This window comes from Tenrec ecaudatus, chromosome X (assembly GCF_050624435.1).
Source record: "Tenrec ecaudatus isolate mTenEca1 chromosome X, mTenEca1.hap1, whole genome shotgun sequence".
In the NCBI taxonomy this organism is placed as follows: domain Eukaryota; kingdom Metazoa; phylum Chordata; class Mammalia; order Afrosoricida; family Tenrecidae; genus Tenrec; species Tenrec ecaudatus.
The window spans coordinates 31,759,800-31,774,813 of record NC_134548.1 but is presented as its reverse complement, the minus strand read 5'-3'; the positions used below and the strand labels follow the sequence as shown (position 1 = coordinate 31,774,813).

At 39.8% G+C, this 15,014-nt stretch overlaps 1 protein-coding gene across 3 annotated transcripts in view; it reads left to right on the top strand.

The window, feature by feature from the left end:
* Positions 1-15,014, top strand: part of DMD (dystrophin) — a 730,751-nt gene that overhangs the window by 98,196 nt on the left and 617,541 nt on the right. For all 3 annotated transcript variants that reach the window (XM_075538193.1, XM_075538191.1, XM_075538194.1), the window contains exon 4: positions 10,090-10,244. In XM_075538193.1, coding sequence (XP_075394308.1) covers positions 10,090-10,244 — 155 coding nt within the window. The remainder of the gene's footprint in view (positions 1-10,089; positions 10,245-15,014) is intronic.

Genomic DNA, 15,014 nt, shown 5'->3' with positions numbered 1-15,014 from the left:
TGATAAGGTGTTGAATTTTAGCATGACTACATCTGCATCAATTCAATCTCCAATGCCCTCTGTCTGAGCGGAAGGCTATTCACATCTCTGGTCTATGGTCTGAGGGAATTAAACAGAGGCTTAATCCTCAAAGGGAGTCTGCCAATGGGCTTTCATTGGCATCCATAACCTTCTGCCAACTGTGTCACTGGGTCTTAAACCTTCTGCCGCTTACAGCTTCTGCTTGGAAGAAACAAGTAGCCCAAACCAATTACAATGGTCATTCCTGAATTCAATGAAGTGAAGAAGCATAATCCCCCAACATTGATTATTTGTAGACAGGAGTCCGGCCTCACATCGTAGACAGCGGGATAAGAAAAAGAGCCACAGCGCTGCTCGCGTCTGGGGATGTGCCCTCTAGAATTCCCTCTGGAGTCATTTCTACCCAACCATATCCATAGCCTCTCAACCAAACGTCTCTTCAGTGCCTGCGGTAGCTGGGTGATTTGTTAATTACAACACTGCTTAGAACTTTTAATAAAGTCAGCAAATTAAGGAAAGAGCCCAGATAAAGAGCATGCTTTCCAAAATGTCATAATGAAATTAAGGTAATGAAGCACTTGGAGGGTTTTCCTTCCTTCTTTTTGTATAAAACTTATTCCAAAGAATCTGGAAGAGAAATGGGGCCTGAAAGTAAAGAGGAGGAAAAATAAATTGTATGCCATTAGTTTAATTATAAAAATTCATTACATGAAGCCATGTAAGACAGAAAATAATGGAACTCTAATGGGTTGGCCGATAACACATTTACTAGCCTGCTCTCAGCTTGTAGTCATTGTTGAAAGGACAAAAAAGTAACAACTTTGGTATGTAGTCCTCAAAGCCATTGAAAAGATGAATCATTTCTAGTAAGCTGGAAAATGAGGTCTGTTTTCTTCAATAGTATCCCCTGTATAGAATGTTACCTTTTGAAACAGAATTGTTTGCTAATGTCAGAGGTTTAATAGATGAGTCTTGAAGTGAATGGTGAGAGGCTTTCTTCTGAAACAGCTTCCTTACAGACACTTTAACATTTCTATTATAAATCCATGAAGAGATGTTATAGGTCACTGTAATTCACACCAAAAGACAGACATGATGTTTCTTTTTCCTAAGAAGGATTTAGAGAACATTAAAGGTTGCTATGAGTTGGAGATGATTCAATGGCCATGAGTGAGAAGTCCTACATAACATAGGTTGAAATGATTTAGTAATTAAAAAATAATAAACCACATATGCATTTTCATCCTTTTGTGTGGAAATGTCTTAGTCTATTATGCACAATAATTTTCCAACCATCCTTATCAAGAATAGTCTTTTTATCTTCCTCAAAGTCTAGTTAGATAAAACCCAGTAATTTTCCTTAAACTCTTTTACATGGAATCATATTTTATCTAGCTGGTTTCATGCTTGGATCGGAAGGCAAGAAACCTGCATTCCTGTGACCATCAAAAATCACTTAACCTTTCTGAGCTTTCAACCTTCCTGAGTTTTTGTACTCTAGAGTGGACAGTTATGCAATTGGGTATTAGGAAAGGAGATAACACAAGATGAAAGTTGGAATGTGAGCACAGTTCTTAAGTTCCAGGGCCTCAAAATCCAAAGGAAGAGTTTGGGAATTTTGAACAAGTTAATAGGCAGCCAGCGAAAGGTTTGACATAGAGAAGCAATGTGATTCTATTTGCATCTTTAAAAGATCTCTTGAGCATCTGTAAATGAATGGATGGGGAAAGTTGGGGAGAGGTGAGAGAGGGAGCCAATAAAAAAGACATTGGAAGGTATGAGCAAGAGGTGATGAGAGCCTACATTAACATTGTAAGGAGATCTAAATTGAATGTAAAGTGAAAGAATAAGACACCTGATCTATGTCTATGCCCCATGCCTCCTCCTCCAGTTGAGGATCAACGTACGCTCCAGAAGGAGAAGATTGCGCTAGGCACAGATCACTGCTATTTAAGGGACAGGCAGGACCAGAAAATCTGAACCCTAACAAAGAACAAAAGGAAGCCCAAGGAGAAGGAATTTAAGGAGGAGAAAGCCTCAGAAAGTAGTCAACAACACCAGTTGCTGCAAATAAATCAAATCAAAGAAAAGCTCAGATTTTCCACAGGCATTGTCTGTGGGTGACTAGATCAGGCAACGGTTTCAAAAAGTGCTGCATGAAAAATAGCCTCAGCAATCCCAGAGGCACGAAACAACAAGCTTCCCCGCCCCGGCACGGGCTCGCAGCTTAGAATGGCACTGCTTTATGCTCTGGGCTGATTCCGCTGGCTCTGCTCGGCATGTCACTCCCCCTATTGTGACAAGCAGGCTAGCCCAGACTATGTTTGTCTCCTGGAGATGACAGGAATCCAAATGATTAGCCCACTGTACACGTACATTTCAAGCCTCCTGGTGTCACTTCGGTAAAGCTCCATTTGACAAAACAAGTCACATGGTCAAGTGCAGCATCAGTGACAGGAATGTCAATTCTGCCTTCTGTATGAGATACTTCAGAGTTACCTAGCACAGAGCCTGGATACAGGGAAAGGTAAACCAAAATAAATAAATAAATACATAGATACAGGGCTAAGAAGTCCATCTGCTGCCATGACTTCTGACAGAATCCATTTATTGGAATGCTGGCGGTAGAAGCTTCGTTCTAACAAATTGTAGAATGGCAGGAGCATAGTCAAGTTGAGGCAAAGAATGAATGTTTGCCTTCTAGGGCACTCGACATCAGGAGGCCTGGTGGTGTCGTGGGTTACATAGTGTGCCGTGAACCCAATGGTCCGCACTGACACCACCAGCTGCTGTGCGGGGCGGAAGTAAATGAGGGAGAATGCTACAGCCGCAGAAAGCCACAAAGGCCGCCCTCTCGGGTCCTGTGGATCAGAATCAACCCAGTGACAGGGAGTTTGATATGGTATCGACTCGCAGAGAGCTTGACCATGAGCCCTGGTGGCACAGTGGCAAAGTGTTCCGCTGCTACGCGGCCGATGCAAAGGCACCAGCTCCTCTGCGTGGCGGAGAGGGATGGTAGTCTGCTTCGGTAACGAGTTACAGCATTGGAGTTAGTTCAGTTTGTAAGGATGGGAGAGACACTTATGTTTGGAGGCTGTGGAGTGGGCAAAGAGGGAGAGATTGAAAGCAGACACACAGCGGGAGAAAGTATGTAAAGGAAGGGCCCAGAAAAGATGGGGGTCCAGATGGAGAAAATGGGTTGCAGGAGCAGAAGCGGTCCTTAAAAGAATGATGGAATATGTACAAGCTGATCATTGGTGAAATTTTTACTTAACAGATTCACGATCACCTGTGCTATTGCTGTGAGATGACTTCTAGTCTATATCAGGCCCCAGTCTGAAAACTATAGTAGATATTTCAAACAGAAGGAATTGAATACAAGCGACTAGTCCCATGGAGCAGGAGCCCTGGTGACTTCGTGGGTTAAGGGTTGAGTAGCAGTTCAGAAATACCCGCCGCTCTGAAGGAGACTTTCTGCGACGATAATGATTTCCAACCTCAGGAACCTATAGCGAAGGTTCTGTCCTACAGACTAGCTACGAGGAAGAGTTGCCTCAGTGGAAGATTGAGGGGTTTTGTTTTCTTTTGAGATCCATAGGTAATATAAAAGCTGAGAAGCCCAAGAATGGGACACAGAAGTATTTCAGGGTTTAGCAACGTTCGTTTATTCTTACCACTAGAGGAGCAGGTGTTATCAAACCCCACAGCCAGATCCATCCTGTGCAAAAAGACCGGTGTGGGGACTGCATCTGGGACTGTGCAGAGAGGGCATGCTTGGTGGGAGCTGCAGGCATAAAGGAAACAGTGACTAGATACAGAGGGGGCGGGGAGGGAAATTCGTACCCTCGGATACACCAGTCATGCCTCTCATTGATTTTATCCAACTAAAAGCCATAGAGTAAGAAATTCTGGGAAATTCTGACTCACTATATGGATTAGCCCTTCTTCAATGCTGAGCACAAGAGAATGTGGGCAGAGAACGAACCTAAAAGCTAACAGGCTCGTAGCTGGTAGCTTCCAGAGTTAAAGATTTATGACTCTCTTAGTTCTTAAATGCAAACACGGTGTTCTAGGCAAACTGAGAGCAACCCAGTATATGGAATTTTTCATCCCCCAATATTTTGTAGGATCCTGTTTCATGGCTTCCCTAGAGATTTTATTTTCATTGTGACCCTTCACAGCAAGACTGAGGCACAGGCACAGGAAGGCACTTATTGCCATGGTTCTACCTATTAGTGACATATAGAACAGAGGAGAAGTGTCCCTTAAGGTTGCCAAGGCTGTAATCTTTAGAAGGAGTACCTGGTGGTTTCAAACCAACAGCTTTATGGTTAACAGCCAAGTGAGTTACCGCTGTACAGCCAGGCCTCCTCAGGTGGAGCAGAGCAAGTAACCCCAGTCTTATCTACAGATGACAATAGGGGACTGGGTGTGGTGAGGACTTCCTCAAGAACAAAAGGGCCAGGCAAGGCTCCCTTTGTTTTGCACTCCTTTCATTGAGGCTCCTTTGAATCACAATCATTGCAACTTCATGGCCAGTTGGGCTGCACACCATAGGATGGTTAGTTTGAATCCAGCACCTGCTCCCACAGGAGAAAGAGAAGGTTTCTGGCTCCCATTCGGATTTATAGCCCCAGAGACTGTAAGCGACAGTTCTGCTCTGCCCTCTAGGGTTACACTGAGGCAGAATTGGGCGGGTTAGAACAAATGTCTCTTTTATTTGTTAATGAATATTACAATACATATTTTAAAAAATAAACAATATTCAACCAGAATATTTCAATCATTGGATGAAGCCCTATTTTAGAGCTGCAGCAGGTCTAGACAATGACTGTGAAAGTTAGAGCCCCTTGTTCTGCATTCAGTAGGGAACTACCTTGTAGTAAATATAGTGTGGTATGTTAACAGTAGCAAGAGTGGTATGGTCAGTAGTAGTAGGAATGATACCAAAATGAAGCCAGATTCACTGCCATCATGCCAGTTCTGACTCATGGCAACCCTATACAGGGGTTTCTGAAGCTGTAAATCTTGATGGGAGCAGAAAGTCTCATCTTTCTTCCACAGAGCTGCTGGGGGGTTGAATCGTTGACCTTGCAAATAGTCTAAAGCTTACCTGTCCACGCCACTAGGGCTCCTCTGATAATAAGGATGATGACTCATACTTATTTAATGTTTGGGGTAGGGCAGGCACTCTTCTAAGTGGTTCCCAGGATTTTCAAAGTTAATCCTGATAATAACCTGGATTTTCTAAATTAATCCTGATAATAACAAGTCGACAGAGATCCTGGTTTCATTCTTATTGAACACAGCAGGAAAAGGAGCACAGAGAGGATAAGCGCCTTTTCTGTGGGTCACATAGCTAAGAAGTGATCAAGACAGGGGCCCAACCAAGCAGGCTAACTGTAGTGCCCAGGTCTCCCACTGCTATTCTCCTGTCCCCTCCTCCTCTCTAAGACTAATATGAATAGTTCTTAGATATTTAAAAATAAGTAAAAAGAATTAAAACACACCAAAATGATCACTTAAGCTTCTTGCACTTATTTCAGGGTGTCTCAGAGTCCTCAATCATGCTTCAGCACGAACTATTTTTTCCAATCGCCATCCTAAGAGTACACAGCAGCCTATTAGTTTGGAATATGGGCTGTGGTTTTCGGGGTTAGGGACACACTCCTTCTTGGGTTTAGCATTTTGTTCTTCATAGAAAACACACACACACAATCATATTTTCCTAGGCTAGTGCTCACGGTATTCTAAAGTTTTCACACACCATGATCACCACGCAAACAATTCCCTGTAGTGTATACCATTGTAAATAGAATTCAGGAAGAAAAGCAGGGTGTGTGAATTCAATTGTATTTCTGAATTTACACTCCTTCCGTGGCTTGGCATAATCTCAGTCGGAAACTTCACAGTGGAAGGCAAAGCTGGTCAAGGTCATGGTTCCTGGTGCGAGTTACCCTTGGGTAAAGCCCAAAGTGGTCAGCGTATTTACCTCAAGAGGAAAGGAAACCAATTTGTGGTGAATGCCTTCAGAAGGGGAAAAAGCAAGCTGTGTTCGAGGACCTTTGTGTTCAGATAAGGGCCTTAGCCCTCTCAATGTTATTCAAGGTCAGTGGCAGGCTTTTGTTGTTTTCCTTTTTAATCCTGCATCCTTGTGAAATCTTGGCGGTATTTGGTGAGGGTTGGCATTCAGTCAAAAATTCCTTAGGTTTACAAATCTGACTTTCAGTGTGAATGCAAATTGGGTGAAAAATATATGCATGAGCATTTTTGCCTTTCAAGATTTAAAGAATATCAAAAGGCTCTGGTTTGAAGTCAAACCTCATTCCTTTGCTACCTTTTCACTAGAACGTCTCTAAATTAACTGTAGCTTCCAACTTTGGAGACCTGGGAATATTCTAGTACATTTTGCAACTTCCACTTTTAGCTATTTTTTATGGTCTATAAATTATATCCAAAAAGTGTATCTTCTCACATTTAGACTTTTCAAACAGTGCCCCATCAGTGATGAGTGGTTTTCAAAATGTTTGTTCTGCTCAGGCAAAAGAACTGATGTTAATTACAATCCCTCCAATTTTTGTTTCTATTTTGAATTTCTAAGCCTGCTGATAATAGGGTCTTAGATGGGTTCATGAGTGTTTCTTTTACAAGTGTATCCTTCTTAGGAGGAATTATCGAAGAAGAAAGCAATCATGTTATTGGTGTGAGTTTTTGTCTGTTTGTTTAGTTTTGTTTTGCTTATGTCATTGACTAGATATTTAATTGAAGTCGATCATAAGCTTGTCTTTTAAAACACAAGCAGCATTCTGGAGAATGAAGGCATGAGTCCTGTCTATCTTAAATGCAGGACTTGTGTCACTATTGGCTTGGCTTTAGTGAGAAGAACGAATGGAGAGGTAATCTGATATCTTCAGGAAATTTCTACATGTGGTGCATTTTGAAGGAGGGCAGTGTTTTACTTCCATGGGGATTTTGAATAGCATGGGGTTCTGAAAAGTGGAAAGAGTAGGGGTGGCAGAATTTGGGGAAAAGGAGCCCCAGAGAAAGGCAAGCATTCCACAAGGATGCATTTTAATTGGCTTCTAGCAGCAGCTAACTACACTCTTGATCTTTAGAAACTTTCTCTCTGCTGTTCCTTTAGTGGAGCTTAGTGATACTTGCTTTGGTGGCCGATTATGGTTCTGTTTTTTGGTACTGGTTTCGTAGTCTGAGAGTCGGCACCTGTATGCACTAGATTATTTGGTTTACTGTCTACAATAGAAGGTTTGAGCTAAGTGAAAGATGCCAGTGAATGTACGCGATGGATTTTCCAGCAAGAATAGTCCAGCTCACCATACTGAAACTATTCTAAGAAGTATTTGATTTTTATTACATTAATACCATATTAATACAAATGAACAAAGTTGAAACCGAATATTAATCTTAAAAGATGACTCTTTTCAAAAATACCAACTATTTTCAAAATCCTGTTTCCCCTCTCAATTCACAGCTGTGCATTCATGCACTTAAAAATAGTGTGTCTACAAATTGTGTTCTGTTTTTAATTTATGATCTCTGTGGATATTTACTGCATATTAGACCATTAGGTTGCTCTGTTATGTTATTTTAATAACCCCTCATTAAACATTGAAAATGTTTCTCATTTTTTTATTCTTTTAGTTAATGAATATCTTTATTCCTATAGTATATTTCTCTTCTTTTAAATATTTTATTAGGATAAAGTACCAACTATGAAATTGCTAGGCTGAGGGAGTAAGAATTGGTATGGAATTCGATATCTATCACCAAGTTTTCTTAGTAAATATTGTCACCAATACAAGGGGCCTTCAAAAAGTTTGTGGGAAAATTCCATTAACTTGTAATTCTATTTTTCCATATACTTCTTGGAGACCCCTCATACATAAATGTGATATCTTGGTCACAGTGCTTTATTTATTTATTATTTAGATGTTAAATGAAAAACTTTAAATTATTTATCTTGCTCAAAATACCTGCTATAATTCTTCTGTCTAAATGAACCTTAGTAGCACTATGGTTCAGAGGTTGAGCTGCCAACTAACCAAAAGATCAAACTTACCAGCTTCTCCAAGTGGTAAAACTGAGATTATCTGCTCCTGTTGGCACAGAAGGTTTTGAGTCAGACTTCCAACCACAAGGTCAGCAGTTCAAAACCATCTGCCATGCTGTGAGAGGCAGAGAAAGAGCCTGGTGATATAATGGATTCCACATTGATCTGCTAACCACCAGCCACTCCACAGGAGAAAGATGAGACTGACTTCGCCCTTTAGGATTTTGTCTCAGAAACCCCAAGGCGTGATTCTGCCTTTCATAGAATTATGCAAGCTTCAATTTACACAAACTCAAAACTGCAATTTTCTTCCTCCAGGAAATTAACGTATGTGCCTAGTCATTGTTCTTTGAGTTCAAAGAACAAAAAGAATTCTGAAGGAGGACAACAGAGTTTTGTTGGGGAGATGGAGTAAGGTTTCCCAAGAAAAATTTTCCCAGGGTACCCCTCACTGCACTCAAAGAATGGATAGGCACATTGTGATGATGGAAAACAATTCCTTGGAGAAACTTTCCAGGCCTTTGTTCTTACACTTTATTTCTCAAATGTTTTAAAACTTCTTCTTACTATGCCCCTGTGGTCATCCAATGTCCGCAGACAAGCTCTATCAAGAGTACTTCTTTGAATCAAAACCCAAAACAAACACCCTCCCCAAAATAGTCACTACAGCTTTCTGAGCTGACCTCCCTGCCTTGAATGCAACTGATGCAGCAGAGCCCTCGGCAGCCAATGTTTGGATTGAACATTCTTATGGTAGGCACCCCACCAAGTCTAACACAAGTGTAACCATCCAACGGTGGCAGAGACATGCTTCAACCTGTTGTTCTTGGAATAAACCATATCCTTGCATCTTTAGACATAGCTTTATTTCAAGGAAGTGGCTCAAACAACTGTGGAGCTTGTCATATCCCAACCAATGAGTCAGGCAGAAAGCTTCTCCTGCCTTACATGGTTGCAGGCTCCAATGGCTCAAGAGGACGCAGAGTTAGCAGATCCCAAGATCTACAGGTTAGATGACAGGGTGCTGGATCATATCCCAAGAACTGGAGGTCAGATGATGACAAGTAGGACTGAGAGAGAGAGAGAGAGAGAGAGAGAGAGAGAGAGAGAGAGAGAGAGAGAGAGAGAGAGAGAGAGAGAGCCAGAACTTCCATATATATATATATCGTATCTAAGCCACACTTTCAAGGAAACTCCTGTTATATAGGAATATAGGATCACAACATAGGGGATGATTAGAGAATACTGAGAATCTTAGCCTAGCTAGGGTGATACATAACATTGACCAACACAATATACTTCCAGATAAGCCTCTCATTGGTCTACTTCTGCCTTTGAAATCTGATGGTCTCAAGTGCTGAAATGGGTACTTAGATAATACTCAATTACCACACACAAAGAAGTAAACGGGTGATTTGGTTTAACATGATTCTTGTATTGGAATACTATTCTGATTTAAATGTAGGATATTATAAAATGAATTATGACTAAAATGATACTTTAAAAAATGTTACAAGAACAGCAGAGCAGTTCTTTTGTTGCTGTGCAGTATTTTCTATGTGTGAGTTTATTTGAATACCAGTAGATGGCACTAATTACATAAACAACTCAACAAATTAAAGAAGAAAAATAAATTTATGAAATTTTATTTTCTTATTTTGGTGTATGTCACATTCTCAACAATTATTTTTAAGCTTATTTTCGTTTGCTCTTTCCCATGATAAGATCAACTAAGCCCAGTTTATTTACAATTAATAGCTACCAAACTGAAATACTTGATTTTCTTTCTTGCTCAAGATGCTTCGTGAAAAAGCTTTCTCAGGAGAAATGGGTTGATTGACTAAATCACATAGTCGGTTAAATCAGTCAGGTAGATATATTCTGACTTGAGTGTTTAGAAGTGATTTAAGAATCATTTTAAGAAACACCAGATAGAAATTTCAGAGGGGGAAAAATAACCAAAAAGTAACATTCATTCTCTTTCCCATGCATATCTACAGGAATTGGCCAAAGACCTCCGCCAGTGGCAGATAAATGTAGATGTTGCCAATGACTTGGCACTGAAACTTCTCCGGGATTATTCTACAGATGATACCAGAAAAGTGCACACGATCACAGAGAACATCAATGCCACTTGGGGAAGCATTCATAAGAGGTATGATATTGTTTCTAAAACTATTCTTGGCTATAATGCAAATGAATGGGCAATGGAATTGATTTCCCCAACCCTGCTAACCGGAACTTGTAAGGATTAAAGATGACAAATGTCAACTAAACTCACAGGCTTAGCTCAGTCTTCTTATTTTAAAGATGAGGAACGTGAGATCTAATGAGATTTGCCATAGACACAGACTAGGGACAAGAGTAAGAGACTAGGCAAAAACATAAGACTGATTTATACCTGTGTTGAGCCATTTATCATTTTGTTGTGAGGACTAATTCCAGACAACTCTACTCCCCATCCTTATCTGACTCAGAAGTCACTTGGTCTTCATGATGGATTCCATGAGCAGAGGCTATGTCTATATTATCTGAGACATTCCCAGGTTTTGAGCCAGTGCTTTATATATAACAAGAAGATGATTTATATATATATATATATATATATAAAATCATCTTCTTGTTATATATATAACATATGTGTTATATATAATATATTATATATATATATATATATATGATTCCTTTTCCTATAGTAGAATCACAATGTATATGCGTTGGTACATTGAGGATTGGGATGAGTCAGAAAATGGGCAAATAGTACCTGTGCATTGATGATGAAGACCACTGTCAAGATAAGTAAACTGCAGAGAATGGCATAAATGATTGAAGAAGGCAGGAAGTCAGGGGGTGGCCTTTTTTCTTTCTTTTGAAATCATTTTATTGAGGACTCATCCAGCTCTTATCATAATACATACATGCATTTATTGTGTCCAGCACATTTGTATATTTGTTGCCATCATCTTCTTTCTTTTTTAAAAAATCATTTTATTGGGGCCTCATACAACTCTTATCACAATCCGTACATCTGTTTCTCTCATCATTCTCAAAACATTTGCTTTCTACTTAAGCCTTGGTATCCACTCCTCATTTTTTCCTCCTTCCCCGCAACCTTCATAATTTATAAATTATTATTATTTTGTCATATCTTACACCATCTGACATCTCTCTTTACCCAGTTCTCCACTGCCTGTCCCCCAGGGGGAAGTTATATGTAGATCTTTGTAATCTGTCCCCCCTTTCTCCAACCTCCCGTTATCACCACTCTCAACACTGGTCCTGATGGGTTTATCTGTCCTGGATTCCCTGTGTTTCCAGTTCCTATCTGTACCAGTGTACATCCTCTGGTCCAGCTGGATTTGTGAAGTATAATAGGGATCATGATAGAAGGGGAGAGGAAGCATTCAAGAACTAGAGGAAAACTGTATGTTTCATCATTGCTATACTGCACCCTGACTGGCTCATCTCCTCCCCACGGCGCCTTCTCCAAGGGAATGTCCAATTTCCCCTAGATGGGCCCTGGGTCCCCACTCCACATGCCCCCTCATTCACAAACTCTATATCTTTTGATAGCCAGGCACCATCAGCTCTCTTCACTACATTTGTTTATGCACCCGCTTTGTCGTCAGTAATCAACAAAGTCCACATGGAAGAAGCACGCCATCATCATTTTCAAAACATTTCCTTTCCACTTGAGCCCTTGGTATCAACTCCTCATTTTCCCCCTCCTTCGTGCACATTCCCTCCTTCATGAACACTTGATAATTTATAAACTATTATTTTTCATGTCTTTCACTGATCAACATATCACTTTACCCACTTTTCTGTTGTCTGTCCCCCAGTGAGGGAGTTATATGTAGATCATCGTGATTGCTTCTCCCTTCCTCCCCCTACTTTTCCCTTCACCTCCTGGTATTGTTACTCTCATTATGAGTCCTGAGGGGTTTATCTGTCCTGGATTCCCTGTGTTTCCAGCTCTTATTGGTACCCAGGTACATGCTCTAGTCTAGCCAGATTTGTAAGGTAGAATTGGGATCATGATAGTGGCAGGGAGAAAGCATTAAAGAACTAGAGGGACATTGTATGTTTCATCGGTGCTATATTGCTATACTGCACACTGACTGGCTCATATCTTCCTTGTGACCCTTCTGTAAGGTGATGTCCAATTGTCTACAGATGGGCTTGGGTCTCCACTCTACTTTTTTTTCCCTTAAGAACACCAGTAAGAAGAATTTTTTTTTTAACTGACAGCAGAAAGATTTTGGAGTAATGAGTTATTGGTACAAGGAAATAGATCAAGTAAATCTTGAGACTAAATTAAAGATTGACTAATGAAAACTCTTTTAACATTTGTTGTAAGCTGGTGAAACTGCAGAATAGAGAAGTTCTCTTTCTGAATTCCCGACCGTGGACATTCAGATGGCCGTGAAACAGAAAATTGGGGTAAAGGCAAGTTTCATTCGAGGACTGACATTTAGAAGACATACTCTGAGTGACACGGTTTTGACTTTCTGCTCTAAATACAGATCTGGAGTTTGTTTGTTTAGTTACAGAACAGTTGTTTGGGCTTGGAAAGACTTGTTCATATTAGGTCAATTGTTCAGTCTCCAGAAGAAAGTATCTGCTTCTCAAGGAGAAGACTCCTTAGGAAAGCAAGTGAAGATCAGAAATCAATGTGGTGAGTTCAAGAAATGTAGACTGAGAAGGGATCAAGAAGAAAGCTGGTTCATGTTACTTGGGTTTCGGGAGACTGGCCTATTCCACTTCTACCCCTTTGTCTCCTAGGCACAGTCTTGGATTCCACAAGAGGCTCTCTCAGTTCTGCTGATTGCATTCTTAAGGCCTTTTGATTATTCAATGAAAGGGGATTTCAATTTATTTATTTTAAAAAATATTTCTTTCTACAGCTTTCAAATATAGAAAACATGTACTACTTTCACACTGGGTAAAGTAAATTAGAATTTTAGAAACCAACTGTTTCATACAGTATCTGCAATTCCCCATGTTAATTCTGACTCATGGCTCTAAAAGTTTCTCTTGGTATTTTTTCTCATTTTACATATACTTTTAAAGAAAGTCCATCACCTTGAATGGTTTTAGTTTCCTGATTATTACCTAAGCTATTTTTCTAACCATGAATGTTTTTCTGATCTGCACATCCACTGCTTCTCTTTAATATTATTGTCCCACCATAACTTAAAGCTGAATTGGCTCAAAGCTCAGCTTGTCTTTGGCCTCCTCCAACCACTTTTATCAAATGCATATCCTTCTCTTCCTGTAGTCCCTATCTATGGGAGCCATGCGGGCCTCCATCTGATTATCCAAATCAGAGATCTAGATGTCCCACTTGATGCTTCTTGCACCCTACTTCAATAGAAAAGCTATCCCAAAGTTACTCACTGACTAATTAACTTCCAAGTACAGTCCTTTCTCCCCACCCCTACTATCTCACTACAATTTCTATTCTGAATGATGACATCGTTAGCCTAACTGATTTCTCACCCACTAATCTTCCTGCCTTTGACCAATAATCCAAATAGAGTCCTGGATGAACATTCAAAAATATAGTCATGTAGCTAACCTTCCTCCCACCTTTGCTATTTGAAGATAGTTCACACTCAATTAGTTGCTATTGCGCTCTACATTAAAAATCCACATTGTATATATGAACATGGTGTCAAGGAACAGAGATGAAGTCAGAATGTGCTTTGGTTACATGGTTTTTACTTATTTTATATTCTTATAGATCTTGTGCATGATAGATAAAGATCAGGAAAACTCTTTACATGTTTTGCATTTTAGCCATTTATCCATTATCTCACCCAGCTGAACAGAGAAGTGCATAATATCATCAGTACACTCTGAATTTCTATTTTCCAACAGAGTAGCCACTAGTCACATATAGCTCTTTGAGTTAACTATACGTCAGTGTAATGTAAAGTTAAACTCTAATCATACCAGCCAACTCCCAAGTTTTTGAGGGGTATCTTTAACCAGTAATGGTCCTGTTTTACAGCACAAAGTAGAATATTTCCATCATCACAGGCAATTTTATGGATAGTTCTGCTGTTGATCCTTTTGATCTGTTTAACCAAGCAGTTAACGGTACATTTATAATCATTATGTGCTATGCTACTTCAAAAAGAGTTATTGCCAACTTGTACAAATAACAAGGTGCTTCATTTGCAAAGGGGTTCATTTTATTCCATTTCTTTATTTCCTTTATCTATTTTCTAATGTTGGTATTTAAATCTCAAAACTGCAGTTATAGCAGGTTCTCAGAACTTTAATTTTTGTTATTAATCTTATAAACTCAATTTTAAAGGGAACAATTAATAATATTGGTATTTGGGTTTTCAGGGAACATGTATTTTGACAAATGTCTTTCACCAAGATTTTTTCACATAGGAGAGTCTTAGTTGAAAGTATTACATAGTTCAGGTTAAATATCATTCCCATTGATTGATTTATTGCCTATACTAAAATTGTGAGTAATCTGGGGAGATCCATGTAAAATTTTTGCATATTAGGCAGCCTACTTAAAGGATCGCTGGCCGATTGTAAGTTTATGATGTAATCAAAATCCAAAACTCAACTGATTTTGTTTTATTTTAGTATTTAAGTATATTAATAAACCAGAGGTATCTCCAGGTTGTGCACTGGCTCATGGCCCAGTCTTTTTCACTTACCATATGTACCTGGAAGGAATTAATCTCCTATTCGTGAAAAGAAAATGAAGCAGGGGGCAGGGACACTGCTTCTCAATTCCATCCGGCAGTTAGAAACCTCAGCTCTGAGCACAGATCATCATTATGACCTGTGGAGACAGACGTTTGGTTTTTCTGGTCATATTCCCTCTAGACTCCATGTTAACATCAAAAGCCAGAAATGGGGGCCTCGACAACTTCATTTCTTTCTCTTCATT